At 51.0% G+C, this 17960-nt stretch overlaps 1 protein-coding gene and 1 non-coding gene across 5 annotated transcripts in view; both read left to right on the top strand.

Moving 5' to 3' along the window:
* Rab11fip4 (RAB11 family interacting protein 4) overlaps positions 1 to 8883 on the top strand; it is a 112078-nt gene extending 103195 nt beyond the window's left edge. For all 4 annotated transcript variants that reach the window (XM_085695481.2, XM_085695480.2, XM_087910232.1 and 1 more), the window contains 5 exons: positions 537 to 618; positions 1234 to 1371; positions 1446 to 1601; positions 2573 to 2716; positions 3601 to 8883. In XM_085695481.2, the coding sequence (XP_085551607.2) occupies positions 537 to 618; positions 1234 to 1371; positions 1446 to 1601; positions 2573 to 2716; positions 3601 to 3717 (637 nt within the window). In that variant the 3' untranslated portion in view covers positions 3718 to 8883. The remainder of the gene's footprint in view (positions 1 to 536; positions 619 to 1233; positions 1372 to 1445; positions 1602 to 2572; positions 2717 to 3600) is intronic.
* Positions 8884 to 17400: 8517 nt separating this feature from the next.
* On the top strand, positions 17401 to 17472 carry Trnat-cgu (transfer RNA threonine (anticodon CGU)). The gene has a single exon. It is a non-coding gene; the product is annotated as a tRNA-Thr (tRNA).
* The last annotated feature ends 488 nt before the right edge of the window (positions 17473 to 17960 follow it).

Raw genomic sequence — 17960 nt, 5'->3', positions numbered from 1 at the left:
GACATACAAAGTTAAAAAGTAATTTACAGCCTAAAAGTAATTACATACAAATTTATATATAATAACATCATATTATATGTTATTTATTATTAACATATTATATGTTAAATTTATATATAATAACATCATATATATATATATATATTGAGATAGCCTCATCACATCATTCTGGCTGGCCTGGAACTTGCTGTGTAAACCAGTCTATTCTCCAAATCAACAGAGATCCACCTGCCTCTGCCTCTCCAGCTGGTGCTGGGATTAAAGACGTGTTCCATCACTCTTGACTAGTAATTATACATGTGAAACAGCTTTGTGATAATGCGGGATTTTGGTTTGTGGCATCATCATGGGTTTTGGAACATTGTGGACTGTTGGATCGGGGATGCTGGACCTGAGTTGTCCCGTGAGATACTTATTTTGTCTCAGTCTGTCTCCCAGTTGGTCGTTTCTTTTTTCTGGAAGTGGAGACTGGCTGCCTTCTCTCTGTAGCTGTTTCTACTCTGAACCCTCAGCTCTGCGTCATTTTTCTTTGCCAGGGTGCAGCAGTTAGAAGAAGAAAATACTGATCTGAGAACAACGGTGGCTCGACTGAAGTCACAGACGGAGAAACTGGATGAGGTGGGCGGGGTGGGGAGCAGGGGATGGGGAACAGGGGGCGGGCTCCCGAGAGACGCCGAGTCCATCCAGAGGGCCTTTTGGTCATAGTCTCTGGAATACTAAAGCGTTTCAGTACAGAGGAAAAAGAAGTGCCGGGTGTGGTGGCACACACCTGTCAATCCTAGCCCTTGGGAGGTGAAGGCAGGAGCGGCAGGAGTTCAGGGTCATCATTTGCTACATCATGAGCTTTTAGGCTAACCTAGGGTACATGAGACTTTTGTCTTAAAGATAAACAAAAATAAGGTTTTTTTAATTAAAAAGGGAGGAAAAGTGAATAATGACTTTCTGAATATACAAAATTTCAAGTTCTCTACAGTGAAAATATGATCTGTATTATATATTGTAAATGCTTTATACATTGTGGGTTTTTTTGGGGGGGAAGAGGATGTTTGGGCTAACAGCTTCTTCTCAGGCCCTGCTTAACACCACTGAAATACATCTGGGGCATTTCCTAGGGCATTTCCTGCTATGTTTCTAGAATGTTCTTTGAGGGCATTCCCCAAGGTGGCTGCTCTGCCCATCCATTTGCCACACCCTCTGGGAATGCTCGTCCTGACGAGGTCTGCCTGACTCTAGGAACGGCAGCGCATGTCTGACCGCCTGGAGGACACCAGCCTACGCCTCAAGGACGAGATGGACCTCTACAAGCGCATGATGGACAAGCTGCGGCAGAACCGCCTGGAGTTCCAGAAGGAGCGGGAAGCGACGCAGGAGGTAAGTCACAGGATGGGTTCCTACGGCTTCCCTCGCCGTCTCTGCTGCGGCCAACAGGCTTCTCTCCCTCACAGCTCATTGAGGACTTGCGGAGGGAGCTGGAACACCTGCAGATGTACAAGCTGGACTGTGAGCGGCCAGGTAGAGGCCGCAGCTCATCCGGCCTTGGCGAGTTCAACGCCAGAGCCCGAGAGGTGGAACTTGAGCATGAGGTCAAGCGTCTGAAGCAGGTAGGCCGCAGAGCCACTGCCCAGGGGCTTTGAAGAGCGACCGAATTAGGCTTGTGGGCCTCTGTTTGGAAGTCATAGGGAGGGAGCCACGAGGAGCAGTTCACTGCCTGTCTGCTCTTCTCAGCAGCCTGATTGTCGGGGCCCCGTCGTCCCAACCCACACTCGGTCAAGCTGCTTACCTCTGGTCACAGTAAATGGTCCTTGGGCTTTTAGGTCCCTGTCCTGTCCTGGGTGTTGGGATGAGGAAACCATCCCCAAGCTGCAGGTTCAGGCTTGGCTGAGCTGGGGCCTCTGGCAGGTAGGGCCTACGCTTGGCATTCTGCTTCTCATAGTGTCCCAAAACCGTGTTGTTGCAGCCTGGGTTAAGTGTGGAATCCGGAAGGGGCAGTGGCTCAAGAAGGGAGTGAAACCCAAACTCAGGCGGGCCTATGGGCCAGAGTCTGGGCATGGATCACACCTGAGCTCCTTGACCCAGGCAGAAGCCCTAGTGGCCATCCCCTATAGTACAGCTAGTCCACCACCCACCCTGGAGCGGCTCCCAGGTCCCTGGGGTGAGCTATAGGCAAGAATTGGAGGGAGCATCTATGTCTTGAAACAGCTGTCACTATCACTAAGGTTCCAGAACCTGGCTGTAGGAGGAGCCAGGAAAACCAACTTTCCTTCCTGCAGAGAATCCAGAATAGCACCCCCTTCAGCCAGGTCCAGGACTGCAGGCCGAGCTGCTGGTGGATAGTGCTCCCCATAGGACCCAAGAGGGGAAGGTTCTCCCAAGCAGGGCTGCAATCCCCCTTCTAACTGAGGACTGTGGCATCCCACACCTCTGGGCCGGGCCTCAGTTCTCTGGAGGCCTGCTGGCCTAGCAGTGACGCACTGAGGAAGGATCCTGTGGCCTGAGGACACAGATGGGGAGCGTAGGGTCCCATGCTCCAGGTGCTTCCCTTAGCTCCTGTGCTCTTGCTCTGTTCCCACAGGAGAATCACAAACTGCGGGACCAGAACGATGACTTAAATGGGCAGATCCTGAGCCTCAGCCTGTATGAGGCCAAGAACCTCTTTGCCACCCAGACCAAAGCCCAGTCTCTGGCTGCAGAAATCGACACAGCATCTCGCGATGAGGTAGCCTTTCCTTTCATCCCCGCTCACATTGGTGTCTGGTCTCCATTCTCTGGGTCCTGTCCCTAGCCCCCATGTGCTGGGACCCATGAACCCCAGGCTACACAGGATCTGAAAGGTGGGATAAGGCCTGGCACCAATAGTCCTCCACCTACTGCTCACAGTAATGGCAGAGCTGAACAGGAGGCCACACAGGGGAGGGGCTTAGACCTCTTTCCTCAGGAGCTCCGGGTTCAAGACAGACATTCTTCTGGACTTAACCCACCCGGATGGTAGCCAGAATTTCTTCAATATCTGTTTTTTTGCACATGTTTATCTGGTCTCTTAGCCTGCAGCTTCATAAACACTTCCCTGTGACATGTAGAAATAACCACAGGGTTAGCAGCGGGAAAGCGCCCGGCTCCCAACACTCTAGGCCATCTTTTCTGCCTCAAATACAAAACACTTAGCTGCATTTAAGTGTGAAACAGACCCCGTGTACCCGAATCTTGCCTCCATCTGAGACTCAGAGCTAAGGGCCGACCTCCGGCCGCAAGGAGTTCTAGGAGAGCAGGTAACTGTAGGGTTGGGACAGCAGTTTGGCTGCACCTAAATGTCATGGTGAGAGCCACTGAATAAGGCGGGGCTGGAGCGAGGAGGCACTGTTCTGGACTAGCAGCCCCGGGCATCTTCTGGGCCTCGGGCCTGTACCCATTAGCCCTGATTATAAGTACATCCAGCCAGTGTTCCCAGTCTTTGTGAAAATTTCCCCATGTTTTAGCCCCTCTCTAGGTCATTGATACTGATACTGCCTTCAGGCTGACCTGGGCCCCTCTGTCATTGGTCATTGGCCCACTGTAAGCCCAGCCTGGACCCAGCCTCTGACCCACCTTTCTCGTTCCCTTCAGCTAATGGAGGCCCTAAAGGAGCAGGAGGAGATCAACTTCCGACTGAGACAGTACATGGACAAGATTATCCTGGCTATACTGGACCATAACCCCTCCATCCTGGAGATCAAACACTGAGCCAGGGCTGGCTGCAGAGTGGCCACTGGACCTGGGACCTAGGGGTAGGCCTGCCTGAAGATGAAGATGCAGGCAGGACCCCACACTCACTCTGTAAATGTACCTCTGACCACCCTGTATGTGTGTGCTGGTGTGTGTGCGGGAGACTGCAGACACAGGCAGAGGAGTGAGCTTGGGGCCGTGGCTGTGGGTGACGACCCATGATGAGCTGTGTGTGCACTTTGTAGCCCCTTTGTGAGGCGCTGAGGGGACTGGCTATGGGAGGGACACTTTCAGGAGTTACAGCAAGGACTGGAAGCTCGCATTTAGCATACTGATGAAATGATTCTACCTCTGTGGATAAGGGTTAGAAGACACTCTCAGGCGATGTGTCGTCCGTCCCGTCCCCTGTCCCCCACCAGAGTGGGGGCAAAATTGTTACATTCTCCAGAATTTGGTGTCCTTGCCAGCCTTTCTGGCTACCTTTCAAACCCAGGTTTTTTAAGCTCAGAGGAGGAAGGGGTGTTTGGGGGAACAGGGGCCCCTGTGGGTAGCCCGCTGAGGTGCAGGTAAACAGGGTCCAGTGGACTCAGGTTTACAGCTACTGTGCACTGTCCATGCCTTTGGGTTGAATCCTTTGTAGTTTTCCATGTCATTCCCAGCCTTGCTTTCCTACCTCCCCTTTCTGATTTGGCTTCAATTTGTTTTGAAGACAGGAAATGTACACAGCATTCACTGGGGGTTGAAGGAAGGCCAAGAAGAAGGGTGGAGTGCCCAAGGCAGGTGTTAACACTGGGGCCCAAAGGGAGTGATTGCCTGGGAGACACGTGTTCCCATGGTTGCGTCTTAACACATGTACAGATGCGCCCTGGGGCGAGCGGGCCAGGGGAGGTAGCCACGCCCCTTCTTGCAGCTCTCAGGCACACCTGAACCTGGTCCCTCTGCTAGAAAGCAGGCTCTGCTGCTAGGAGGTCCCGTGGAGAACACTGGGGTAACCTTAGTCTTCCGTGCTGTGAATACGTGGTGGGCATTCCCTCCCGCCCAGATTTTTTTACGAATGTGATCTTTTGTTGAGGCATCTGGGCGTAGATGCTGTGCCTGGACTGTAGCAGTTCATCTCAGTTTATATGGTTTGTGATCGTCTCCCTCTTCCCCAGTGCAGATAAACATGGACGGTCTTAGGTCTTCCCTTGTCACTAGTTTTCTTGAGCACATCTTGTGTAATAGAAAGGTTTGGAGATGTTGGGGAGGCTGGTGAGCAGCAGGGGGTCAGTGGAGGGTGAAGAGGGGACAGAGGCAGGGCTGTGGCCGGTTGCTTTTCAGCCCCCTCACTGTGCTGCCCTTGGCTCTGCAGATGTTTTAATTATGTGCACAGAGTTGTCTTGTGCTGTGTAGATGGTGGGTGGGTTGCCTTGCCCTGGGCTGCCTGGGTGAGCCACACCAGGAAGACAGGAAGGCTTGATCTTAAGGTGCAGGTCTTCGTGAGCATTCCCTGGGTCTGGGAAGACAGAGAAGGGCTAGGTAGGGAGACTTGAGAATATGTCAGTAGGAAGGTTGATCCAGGTGTCCTACTGGCAGGAGCGGGGCAGAGGCCAACTGAGTGTCAGTCCTGGTCTGTGGGGGCTGCCTCAGGGATGGGTGCTTTGTACCTGAAATTGTATGGGTCTCCAGTTCCACTAGTGTGTAAGTTTCCAGAGAGGCCACAGAGGCCAGTGTGACAGCGTAACAGAGGAAGAAGGAACTTCTGTCAAGGCAACACACAGGCAAGGCTTTTGGCCCACATTGTTGGGCTGCAAGAATGGGCTCCCTGAGGAAATGCCAAGTTTGGAGGCCCCCATGGACGTGGACCCTTACTGTAGGCCTCTGGAAGATGACTTCTGAAGGCAGGACTGGCTTCAGGCCTCACACACCTCAGCCAGAATACACTTGAGAAAACTTAGTAACTTGGCCTAAGATCATATGTGTTGTTTCTTGTAGTGGTGGCAGTAGGTTTCTGTTTGATTTTTTGAGACAGGGTCTCACACTGTAGCTCTGACTGCCCTGGAATCAAGGTAGGCCTCTTGCCTTAGCCTCCAGAGCGCCGAGCTTACAGGCCTGAGTCACCACTCCCAGTTCATTTTTAAAATGTTCTTCTGGGCTCCTAGCGACATCGCTCTTGAGAGGTCACAGAACTTTCCTTGGTTGGGAGGGGTCTGACTTCTGTTCTGCTGCCTCCTCGGCTCACTTCCCATTTGGTCAGATTTGAATTTCAGATGAACAAGTGGTTTTAATGTTTAGAATCACGATGTCCCACGCCACACTTGATACTTTGGAAGCTTTTTACTCTTCTGATCCTCACATGTTCTAACAGTTGGTATAGGTGTGGCCCAGGCCTTGGAATGCTTTAAGAATGCCCCAGGTGATACTAATTTAGCTAAGTGCCCTGTGAAGGGGGTATTGCTTTTGCCAGAGCAGACAATTCCCTCAGGGAAGGGTCAGCAGTAACCTGCCAGGATCCGAGGAGGCTGGGGCAGGCGTGATGCTAGGCGGTTCATGTGTTCCATCAGAAGCCAAACAGAATGAACTAATGTGTTCCTGTGTTTGTTTCCTTTTAGCTTAGAATTAGCTGGGTTTTATTTTGAACCGATAGCTTTCCTTGAGATTCTACAAAGGAAATTCCTTTTTAAAATTTTATTTTTGACATGCTGAAAACACAGAGCTCAAGGACCAAGCAGAACACCAGGACTCGAGACTGGGTTCACCAGTTTGGCTGTGTGCTGGTGTCCCCCGAGGAAGTTCTAAAGAAACATCGGATGCTGGAGGGCTTGGGAGTGTGGCACAGGGGCAGAGTGCCTGGTGCGAGGCTTAGTCTCTGGCTGCGTGAAAAGGAGCGGATGATAGGACCCACCCTGAGTCCCTCTGTGACTGGCGGTGTGGCCAGCATGGGTGGCCCAGCACCTGTATGCGCGTTGCTCTCCCGTGCTGTTCATGTGCCCCTCAAGGCTGAAGAGGTCGTTGGCTCAAGTAGGGAAACCACGTGATTGTCTCCAAGCTCGAGCAGGGCTGTTTGAGAAGCCTGTCTTTGACTGAGGCGATGGAAGGTGGATGACTTTTGGTAATTATGCCCCAGGAGAGAGTCCAGCTGTTCTCACTAGCCTGGATGTCTGTATCCCTTAGAGGCTCCCTGCCTGGGATACCCAGAGTCGCAGGAAACAGGTGCCAGCATGTACTGGGCATGAGCCCATTGCAAAGTGGGGGCAGGTAATGAGGTAAGAACTGGGCCTGGACAGCAGCTTCAGGTGCAGTGGCCACTTGTCTTGGTGGCTTTGTCCATGTTCTGTCGGCAGTGAGGGTGTCCCAGTTGTTTCTGTCAGTGTCAAATCACCCAGTTCACACCGTGGAGGCTCTCAGTGATGCTCCTGTGGCTCGTCTGAGCTGTGATCTTGCTAGTTCCAATGGTCCAGGGGACGTTGTTACACACTGGGCTCTGTAGGGGATCTGGAAGCCCTTCAGCAAGGCCCTCAGAAGCAGGGGGGAATTACTCCGTGAGGCATTGGCAACTTTCCACCTATGTAGACATGGCTGATGGGATCTGGGAAAGGTTTAGGGTAGTCACCAGGCCAGCCCGACAGATACCCAGTGACTCTGTAGAGGTTAGGTGAAGCTCTTTGGCGCTTCAGTGCTGCCCCTTCTCCCCAGTCTTTCCTTCTACCCTCACTTGGGTCCAAGGACTTGCCTCTGGTGGCTCCTCAGGTTGGTACCACTAATGTGTTCACCAAGGGGCCTCAAGTTAGAGTGGCCAAATCTTGACAAGACTTCCCTGTCCTGCCTCCTGTCTTGACTTGACTGTGCATGCAATGGATATGTTGGGGGAAGGTGGAGGTAGCCTGCCCTACCTTCAGGGCAGGACAGCTCGTGGCTCTGCTGTCTCAGCTGCTCAGCTAAGAAAACAGCCACTTCTAGAAGGCTTTGTTTCTGAAAGCATAGCAGGGTACAGCCCTTGTCACCCTATTTACCAGGAGCTGGGTATCTTTGATGTACTGTCCTCGTGAGCTCCTCTTCCCATTGTGACTGTAATGTAAGGGATGTCTACCCCAGAGGTACCAGCTGGAGGGGGTGCCACCTCTCTGATGGCCCTGCCTCTTGTTGGGGCCATCTGCTTTCCTGTTCTGCACAGGCTGGGTTTTGTCTGCATGGTTTGGGGTCCTTGTGCCTTTTTTCCCTTGTGGACCACACAGGATTCTGTTATCCACTGCCCCCTTTTGTACACCCCCTTACCCATCTCCCCAGTCCTATGTGTACTCATGTGTGCAGCCATGTGCCTCCACTGAGGCCAGCTGGCAGACCCTGCTTCCCCATAGGTCCCCCAGCCTCTGTTGACTTGGTAACTTTTGTATAGGATCTTTTGTTACAGTCTTAAGCACAGGGAACACTTAGTCCCTGTGTACCTGCAGCTAGGTTAGAAGTTCTGCATCCCAGACAAGGGTAGCTTTGTGTAGGCCAACTTCTTCCACAAGCCTCGTCTGTGTGGGTGTGGATATTTATAGAAGACGAATCACCTTTAACCCGGCACTGGCCCCAGCACGGGGGTTTCAGGTCTGCCAGACTCCATGCATGGCTCTTCTGGAGGAAGCCCCAGCCATGTGGTTTCCAGTGCTTTGCAATACATTTGGGTTTAGGGCCACTGTGTCTGGTGTCTCTCCTCCCCCCCCCCCCCCCCCGTGTGTGCTGAAGGAAGTCATTTGCTACTGTCCCTGCCTACTATTATCACCTGTCCAGCCCTTCCTTGTCTGCTGGTGCTCAGACCAGAGTGCCATTACTCACCAGACTGATGTCAGGACCTGGACAGGACAGAAGGTGTGTGCTGAGGACACACAGCCTGCTGGCTCCCAATTTCAGCTCTTCACGTTCTGGGGCTGGGCCTGCCGGGGCCCAGGTGGAAGAGGCTACCAACGATAGGTTCTGATTCTCCAGGAATTCCTTCTGGGGCTTTGCCCCAGAAGCCAGTAATTGCAAATGGCCTTAGCTTTGGGGTTGGAAAGGAACTTCCACTTTAGACCCCAGGGAGGGGGAGGGGCGAATCCCAGGCCCTGAACTGTTTGCCTCCAGCCTGTTCTGTCCTGAAACAGGCTCTCAGCGCAGGCACCTTCCAAGGAACTGTAATGTACAGACCACAGTGTAAATAAATAGTTGGCTTTTTGTTCCTGACTTGAATGAATTTCTGTGGGGGAACATGAAGTGGGGGGGGGGTGGAGGAGGTGGAGGGAGAAAGGCAGGCTTGTGTTCTGGCTTCAGGGTGACATTTCTCTTAGGAAAAAGTCTCTTTATGGTGTGTAATAACTGAGGTGGTTAGTGTTGCCCCCTAGAGGAAGAGCAGAGCAGGGTCTGGCTGCAGTCGGCCCTGGCCTGCTTCTCCTAGAGATGTGGCTCACAAGCTCCCATGTTAATCCCACCACCCAGCCAGTTCCAGCCTCAGGACTATGATTGAAAACTGTCCTCCTGCAGCAGTGTGCTCTCTCAGTGAGGCTTTCCAGGGCTCACGGTGTCCCTGGGTCATGCCCCTCCCGTCACCCACTTTGACCAAGCTCAGGTGCCCCTACTTCAATTGCTTTCCCTGGCCTAAGATGAGTTCTGCTATGCCATGGATCACCGTGGCAGCTTAGGGTTGTGTGCTCCAGGACCCAAGATTTCTCCCCTTTTGAAATGTCAGGCTAGAAGAGCTCACTGGTCACCAGGCCGGGTATCTTGGCCCATATAGCCTCCCCACGCAGACCTGTGCTGTGGGAGTTCTGGGGTGGACAGGTGACAAGTTTACCTGCCTGCTGGACCCACAGGACGACTGTCAAGTGCAGACTTGGAGGTTCTGCACCTCTTCTCTCCTCAGTGTGGTCTTATTACCTGGGGCCTCCACACTGACAAATATATAGGATAACCCAATGAAGTTAACTTGACTAGATTTGAGCTATTGGAACTCTATTATGCCTCTATGGACCCAAATAAGGCCATGTTCAGTTCACAGGTACATTGTCTCTGGAAGCTACCACTCACAGCCCCCATTGAAGGCATCATTGTCTCTGCTACAGTACTGGAAGGCATGGGAGGAAGCTCAGCAGGTGGAGATGGGCCTACCCTTGGATCACCAGGTCCTCCCATGTGACCAGCTGGGCAGCCTGATCCTGGCCCCTGGAGCATGAGTTTGCTGCCTCTGGACCTCCACTCAGGTGGAACCAGCATCTTGACTGCTGGACAGAAAATAATTTCAGGATAAGTCCATATGAAACAGCTGGGTTTATTAAATAGAGATGGCAATCAGAGGTCTTAACATGTTTGAAACAGCCTGGATATTGAGAGAATGGGCAGGAGGGCCTCAAGGATCTTAACATTGTAGCTATATATGTCATTTTGTGGCTTTTGAAATTACAGTGGTCAAAGAGTATAACTTAGAAAGTAGGCTCAGTGTTTAAAATTTAAGTGTAGGCTGGGCATGGTGGCACATCTTTAATCTTAGCAATTGGGAGGCAGAGGCAGGCGGATCTCTTAGGAGTTCACAGGCAGCATGGTCTACACAGTGGGACTCTCAAACTACCAGTTTTTGTTTTGAGACAAGTTCTCCATGTGTATCTCTGGCTGACTTGGAGCTCATAGGTAGACCAGGCTGACCTCTGGCTTGATAGTGCTGGGATTTAAGGTGTGCACCACCACATCCACTCCAGACAAAAAGTTTACAAAAAGAAAAAAATATGCAGACTGGTTTACTGTTTCTCATCTTCAAAGTTCTGTTGGCAAATGAAACGGTATAGTGGTTTATGTGCACATTGCTCAGGTTAAGCAGGGGCATGCTGATAAGGCTTGCAGACCACACTGCAAGCTGGAGGCCCATCTCTAGATCACCTATTGGAGAAGGGACTTCTCTGCCACAATCTTATTTGTCGGTTTTTTTTTTCCACACTGACAATAAGAAATACAAACTAGATAAGGGGATAAGGAACCTTTTCCCTTTTGTGTCCCTTATTTTTCCATCTTTCTGTTCTGCTTCTACTCCAGCTTGCTTGTTAGCCCATTCTAGACCATGGCGCAGTAAGGAGAGGCATCATTCTGCTTTGACCCAGCCCCTGTCCCTACACTGAAAGGCTCCAGCCCCCAGCAGATACCCACGCCTGCAGGTACTCATGTCCCTTCTGTGAAATGGTGGAGTACTGCCTGTAGCCCACCATGTCCTCCCATACACTCTAAGGCCTCTCCGGATTAGTTTCCTTCACAGTTCTTGGATTTATTTGGGGGAGGGTGTGCCATGGTGAGTGTGTAGGTGTTAGATAAGAACTTGTTTAAGTTGGATCCCTCTACCACATGGGTCCTGGGAATCAAACTCAGGTTGTCAGACTTACTGGTAAGTGCCTCTACCAGCTTGAGATTTCTCATTGGCCCTAGGTTACTTTTTAAAGATTTATTTATGCATATGAGTGTTTGGCCTGCATTTATATATGTGTACCTTGTTTGTGTCTGTGGATGATTGTGAGCCACCAAGTTGGTGCTGGGAACCAAACCTGGGTCCTCTGCAAGAACAACAGCAAGTACTCTTAACTGCTGAGCTATCTCCAGCCCCAGATTACTTTTAATAATAGAAAGTAGATACTGTATAAATGGTGTTATGTTTAGGGGATGACAAGGAAGCATCTATGTGTGCTCTGTACAGATGGAGGGGTTTTGTTTTGTTGAGACAGGGTCTGCATAGCCCTGGCTGGCTTCAAGCAGATAGGTCAGCCAGCTTGCTCTCAACCTGCAGAGATCCTTCTTCTAAGTTCTGGGATTATAGACTCTACCCAGTCCCAGAAAAAGGAGATTGTATGTATGCATGTATGTATGCATGTATGTATGTATACATACATATACAGTTAGGCTGGAGAGGTGGTTCAGCAGTTAAGAGCACTGGCTACTCTTAGAGGACTTGGGTTCAATTCCCAGAGCTCACATCAGGCAGCTCACAAGAAATGGGGTGTCTGTGGCATGCACATATCCACATACATATAAATGTAATTAAGAATAAAATTTTTTTAAAATATTATGTGTGTGCCTTCCTGAGTCCAGGAAAGGGTGTCAGATCTCCTGAAACAAATGGTTGTGAACTATCACATGAGTGCTGGGAACTGAACTCAGGTCCTCGCAAGAGCAGTCAGTGTTCTCAACCATGAAGCCATCTTTCCAGCCCTGTGATAAATATTTTGTCAGTCCATGTTTGCTTTATCTACAGCACAGAACTCACAGAAGCTGGGTCCATGGGGCTCACTGTGGGCCAGGTAGAGTTGAAGCGCTGGCTCACGACAGATGAGGACATGGAGCCAGTCCAGGGACCCAGCTTGCCAGTCACCCAGAATTCCGGCTCTGCTGATAAGGAGGATCATCACGGAGCAGGACTGGACTTGCTCAAGTGAGGGAGGGACTGCTGTCCTGGAGAGGCATCAAGAAGGCAGAGCACACGTGGAGCCCTAAAGCTGGGGCACGTCTCCCTAATGGCTGTACAGATGGTGTGGCAGGAGGGGTAGGTACCCAAGAGCAAGAGTGGGGACCTGGCAAAAAATGCACCTGGGGCTCACTCAGGAAGAACAGGACAGGTCTGGGAAGGATAGAGGCCCCACTACAACCCAGCCTAACTGCCTGGGTGGGCAATGGGGTCAGCAGTTGGCCATATTTCCTGGGTAAACTAGGCCTAGGCCCAGTAACTCCAGAGTCAGCATTTGGCTTGTGCTGCTTGGCAGTTACCAGGCGACTGGTAGTGGGGTACTGTGACTTCCCTTTCCACCCTGATCAGCCCTGGTTCTTGTTCCAAGTTCCAGGTTTATGAGTTACCTTCGGTGTCACTGTAAGCATGACTTCTGTGTTTAAATTTTTTTTTTAAGTCAGGCATGGTGGTACATGACTTTAATTCCAGCACAAGGAGGCAGAGGCAAGCCAATCTTTGAGTTCAAGGCCCACCGAGTCTACAAAATGAGTTTAAGGCCAATCAAAGCTACAAAGAGAGTCCCTATCCCAACCCTCCCCAATAAATAAAAGTTTTGAAGTATTGGAGGTTTCTTCCTGGTGTGTTTGTATGTGTCTATGTGTATGTTCTTACATGTGGATAGTGCAAGTAGACATACCACAGTGCATGTCTGGAGGTCAGCAACCGTGGGTATTGGCCCTCGTCTTCTACCATGTTTGAGAAGTTCCTCTGTTAGCTCCTGCACACACCATGCCCACAAAGCTTCCAGGCGTCTCCTCTGTCTCCTGTCTCACTGTAGCAGCATGGGATTACAAACACTACTCAGGCTGGCTTTACAGGGGTTCTTGGGCCTTGAACTCACACCCTGACACTAGCATGGCACTTAAGAGTGCAGCAGCACAAACTCTGAGCCCACTTACACAGTACAGGCTACAGGGTGATGCTGTGCCTTGGAGAATACGATGACCCAAAGGAGAGCCGTCTGGTCAGTCCACAGACCTGGGAAAAATAGTCGGCTGTTTGGAGTTTGAAACAGTGGCTCAGGAGCATGCCAACAGGTGCATGCTCGGCAGGCTTTCCCATCTTCCCTTGTGCCTTTCCCTAGAGGAACCCACCTGAGCAGGACTGGCTCCTGATGTCAGCCAAGCTGAGTTCTTTCTGCCCAGAAGCCCCATAGGCAGCCCTCACTGTCTGCCACTGCAGGGTCACATTCAGGTAAAGACTCCCATAGCCTGCAGCGGCTGGGGGTGATACTTGCAGAGGATTCTGCCTTCTCTGGGTCTCCCGAGGAAGTCCATTAATCTCTTGATTCTGGTTCTCCTGGGAGCCCTTCTTTCCCCCTTGAAGTATGTTGATAAATGCACACCAAGACAGGAATGGTGGCACACACCTGTGATCCTGGTACTGGGGGCTGAAGCAGGCAGGAGAATCAGAAGTTCTAGGCCAGTGTGGGCTTCATAGACCCTCTTTCTCTCTTTTTCTTTCTTTTCCTTTCTTTTTCTTTTTTTCCCTTTCTTTCTTAAAAAAAAAAAATGGTAGCAAGGAGAACAAACACCATACCATTAAGTAGAAAAGTCAGGGAGAGACTAAACTATACTAGCCACAGTGTGGAAGGCAATCTAAGATGTCTGAAAGTGTGGTTACCAAATCTCTGAAAGGTTGCAAATTGCACCCTGTCCCTGCCCCAGTATTAGCAGACTTATTTTGAGCTGTGTGGTGTCTGGGAATTTGATCAACGGGAAAGGTGTCAGGCTGCTGTAGTACTAAAGGAAAAGGGGTCAGGTTGGCCTTTCCCACTGTCGGGAACCAACCTGAACAGTGGAAAATGAAGCAGCCTTTTAGATTGCATTTTTATTGGTGTGCCCATGCGTGAGCGTGCGCGTGCCCTGTAGTGTGTGGAGGCCAGAGAAGAACTTGCAGGAGTTGGTTCTCTCCACACCATGAACTCAGGTCGTCAGGCTTGGCATCAGATGCCTTTCCACACTGAACCATCTCTAGTCTGTGTCCATTTTTTGAGAGTCTCAAATAGCCCTTGCTGGTCTTGAATTTCTGATCCCCTTGCCTCCACCTCTAGAGTGCTCAGATTGCAGTCATATGCGTGCCCAGCTGCTTGTTCTATTTTTAATTCATTCAGGACCAGGGTTAATAGCTAACGCCTATTTTATGGATGAAGAAACAGATTAAATGGTGGCAGTAGGGATGCTGACCATGCTCTTATCGTATGTACTCAGCACCTCTACAGTCTTATCTCCTCCATGCAGTAACCACCGGCCTCAAACCGAGACTAGACACGAGGGCTGTATGTGACCTCCCCTCAGTGCACCTCTATCACCCCTGTGCTTTGCAGTGAGAATGGTTTAAATTTTCCAAGTCCGAGTTCAGCTGACAGGCCCTCTGCTGGCTGTGTCTGGCTTACCTTACTGCTGGATTCCTTGAAGGCTAGCTGGGCTGGATCCTCCCTTCATACACAAAAATAAACTCAGCACCGGTTCAGAGGGGCCTAATATCCAGAAGAGATGTTTTCAACTATAACCCAGAAACAAAAAGAACAAATAGCCCAATTTACAAAGGACTTGGGTGGGCATTTCTCCAAAGACACACAAACGGCCAGCAAGCCCAGGAAATGACATCACATCAGCATGGCGCACCTGTGAGGAGAGCCACTCTCCAAGCAATACAGTGATAGAGTAGCAAGTGCTGGCGAGGAGGTGGAGAAATCAGAACCTTGTGTATGGTGGCGGGAATCTCAAATGGTGGAGCCATTAGGGAAACTGCAGATTCCTTTAAAAACAAGCCAAGCATGCCTTTAGTCCCAGCGTTTGAGAGGCAGAGGAAGGCAGACCTTAGCAAGTTCAAGACCACTCTTGCCTACAAATCAAGAGTTCCAGGCCAACCAGGGCGACAAAGAGAGACCCTGAATCCAAACAAACAAAACAAAATTTAAAAACTCCTACATAACCTACAGTGCTGCTTTGAGCGTGTAGCCAAAAGAACTGACACAGCATCTCAAGTCAGCTTGCCCACTTCCCGCTCCAGTGCTGCTGATGACCAAAAAGGTCCACCATACAGCCTGGCAGTGGCGGTGGGCAGTGGCAAGCGCACAGCGGGGGCCGTGCATGCTTTAATCCTGGCACTCGGGGCGGCAGAAGCAGAAGGGTCTCTGTGAGTTCAAGACCAGCCTGGTCTACAAAGTGAGTTCCAGGACATCCAGGGCTGTTACACAGAGGAACCCAGTCTTTAAAGGGAAAAACCAAAAGGTCCACTAAGCAATGAAAGATAAAGAGAATGTGGCATATGCCTACTTGAGACTAAGGCTCAGTCTTACAAAGCCAGGACATCCTTTTGGAAGGTACACCAGGAAAGCTGAGGAGCTGACTGAAGTAAGCCAGTCCCCATCAGAGAGATGCTATATGTATCATTCTTCTTGTGTGACATATCTAAAATTGCCAGCATCTTAGGAGCAGAAAAGAAAGATGGCTGTCAGGGGCCTAGGGAGAAGGGAATGGTGTCTAATGGACAGGGTTTCCGTTCTGCAACGAAGCAGTGCACCCTGCCTGGTGGGCAGCCTGGATCACCAGTTCCCCAGACTGCTGGGCTCCAGAGGCAGTTCAAAGCCCTGGGGCCAGGGAGTGTTAGCTCGGGCAACTCAGCAAGATCCAGTCTCAAAATATTATAAAGTAAAAAGAGCTGCAGAGATGATTCAGTGGTTAAGAGCACTTATTGCTCATGGAGAGGAGCCGGGTCCTTTCCCTAGCACGTACTCACATGTTGGCTCACAACCATCCATAGCTGGTTCCAGGGAATCCCATGCCCTTTCTTGACCTCTGCAAGGCTTACACTTACACTTGGCGCGCGTGCATACATGCATGCAAATAAATCTAAAAAAATAAATCTAAAAAAGCTTCTTAAGACAGAGAGAGATGGGGAGCAGGGGATAAACGTCAGTGTCAGAGCAGAGCACTCGTCTACATCCAAGAGATTCGGGGTTCAGTCCAAAACAAAAACGCAAAAAAATTTGTAGCGCTATGTTGTACAAGGTACAAATGTCCAGTTAACACTGTAAGTAAACTTAACATAGTTATGATAACTGTGTTTTTAGCACCTATACATCAATAAAGATATCCTTAGGTCTTACAAATCTCCCCAGTTTTATGCTTTTTAAAAAGTTGTGCCCATAAATAAGGGTGAACTGGGTGAACTTACTGGGTATAGCAGCGCAGGCAATAGTACGAGCCCTCCGGGAGGCATTTCCTGCGTCAGGCTCTCCTGTGCTGCTGCAGGTGTGCTCTTAAGAAGGCTGGTAACTGGGGCTTTCGACTGCCCTGCGAGCATCGCAGCCCTACACCCAGAGAAGGGCCTGGTCCCCTGCATGGCCGCCCTCTCCTCCCTCTTGGAACAGACACGGTGACCATGGGATCCAGGGACCTAATTTCCTTAGAAAAATTTAAACTAATTTTTAAATATTTTAATAAACCCAGGGACTAGGGATGTAGCTCAGTCGTTAGGAGCTAGGTTAGCACACACGAAACCCAGGGTTCGATCCCCAGCACCCGGTAAAACGGGCATGGTCGCCCACGCCTGAAATCCCAACCCCTGAGAGATGGAGGAATAAGGGTCCTTAGTTCCTTGTCACCCTCGGTTACAGAGTGTTTGAAGTCGGCTTGGGCTACGCGAGTCTCTATCTACAAAATAAATGACCAATAAAAGAAGTCGACAGTGGTATAAGCACTCACCCCCAAACCCTCACCAGTTCCTTTCATAGACTTGAACAAAGCCTCACCAAATTTTTTTTAAGTCCGTTTGTTTCCCAATCCCGGTCTCCCCCTGGTGTCCTTCTCCCCCTCACCCCCATCTCAGTAGGCTCCCCCGCTTGGCCTCCGTTAATCCCCCGGCCTCCGCGCCGCGTACTGTCCCCACGGCCCGCAGGCTGGTCCTCGCTCTCGGGACGCAGAGACGTTCACGCTCAAATCGGGTTTCACGCACATCTCTGCGGCCTTTTCCGGCTCAGTGAGGCGGATCCAGTGTGAGTCCCGTGCTGAGTGGGCAGCGGAGGGTTCCGCGGTAACCGAGGCTTTACCGTGCGCCGCAGTAAAGCCGGGCGGAAGGAGGCCGGGAGAGCGTCAGTCACTACCGTTCGGTGGGCGGGCTTTGAGCAGGGGCGGAGCTTGGAGAGAGGGCGGGGCTTAGCTACCTCCCCGCCCGCACTACCTCCCCTCCACTGAGAGCTTCCACTGCTAGCTCGGCTGTCAGGCGCGGTGGCCAAGTGGTAAGGCGTCGGTCTCGTAAACCGAAGATCGCGGGTTCGAACCCCGTCCGTGCCTGCGTTTGGAGACGAAACCTTGTTGGTACTCCTGTAGTTTCACTTCAGTTTCGCTCTCCCAACTTCTATTTTTTTTTTCTTGTTCACGAGTCTTCCAGGCCCTCCTTTACCCGTGCGCTGTCAGAGCACCCAACTCTGAACTCTTTACCGAGGCCGGCACAGTATCCTTCAGCTCCGGTCCGGATGGTGCAGTGGGAGGCTTGCCTTCATTCTGAGCGTTCGTTGCCTACAGCGTGCGTGTCGCCTCTTTGTTCTCTGCCCAGTCAACTGCATCATCGTCCCTGGGCACCTTGACCTTCTTCTGTACCTGGCCCCAGATAGTTGTGGTACTCCCAAGGTATTTGTGGCACTCCTAAGTCATCTGTAAGATAAAGTCTGATCTCATCTGACAGGACATCCAGGGCTTCAGATTTCTGGTCCCACTCTGTTGTTTTAGGACAGGGTCTCCTGTGTAGTGTGCTAGGATTACTCAGGTGAGCCGCCACAATC

The sequence above is a fragment of the Myodes glareolus genome, chromosome 9, assembly GCF_982192425.1.
Source record: "Myodes glareolus chromosome 9, mMyoGla1.1, whole genome shotgun sequence".
NCBI classification, from domain to species: Eukaryota; Metazoa; Chordata; class Mammalia; order Rodentia; family Cricetidae; genus Myodes; species Myodes glareolus.
The sequence above is the reverse complement of the archived record's forward strand: the minus strand, read 5'-3'. Positions and strand labels throughout refer to the sequence as shown.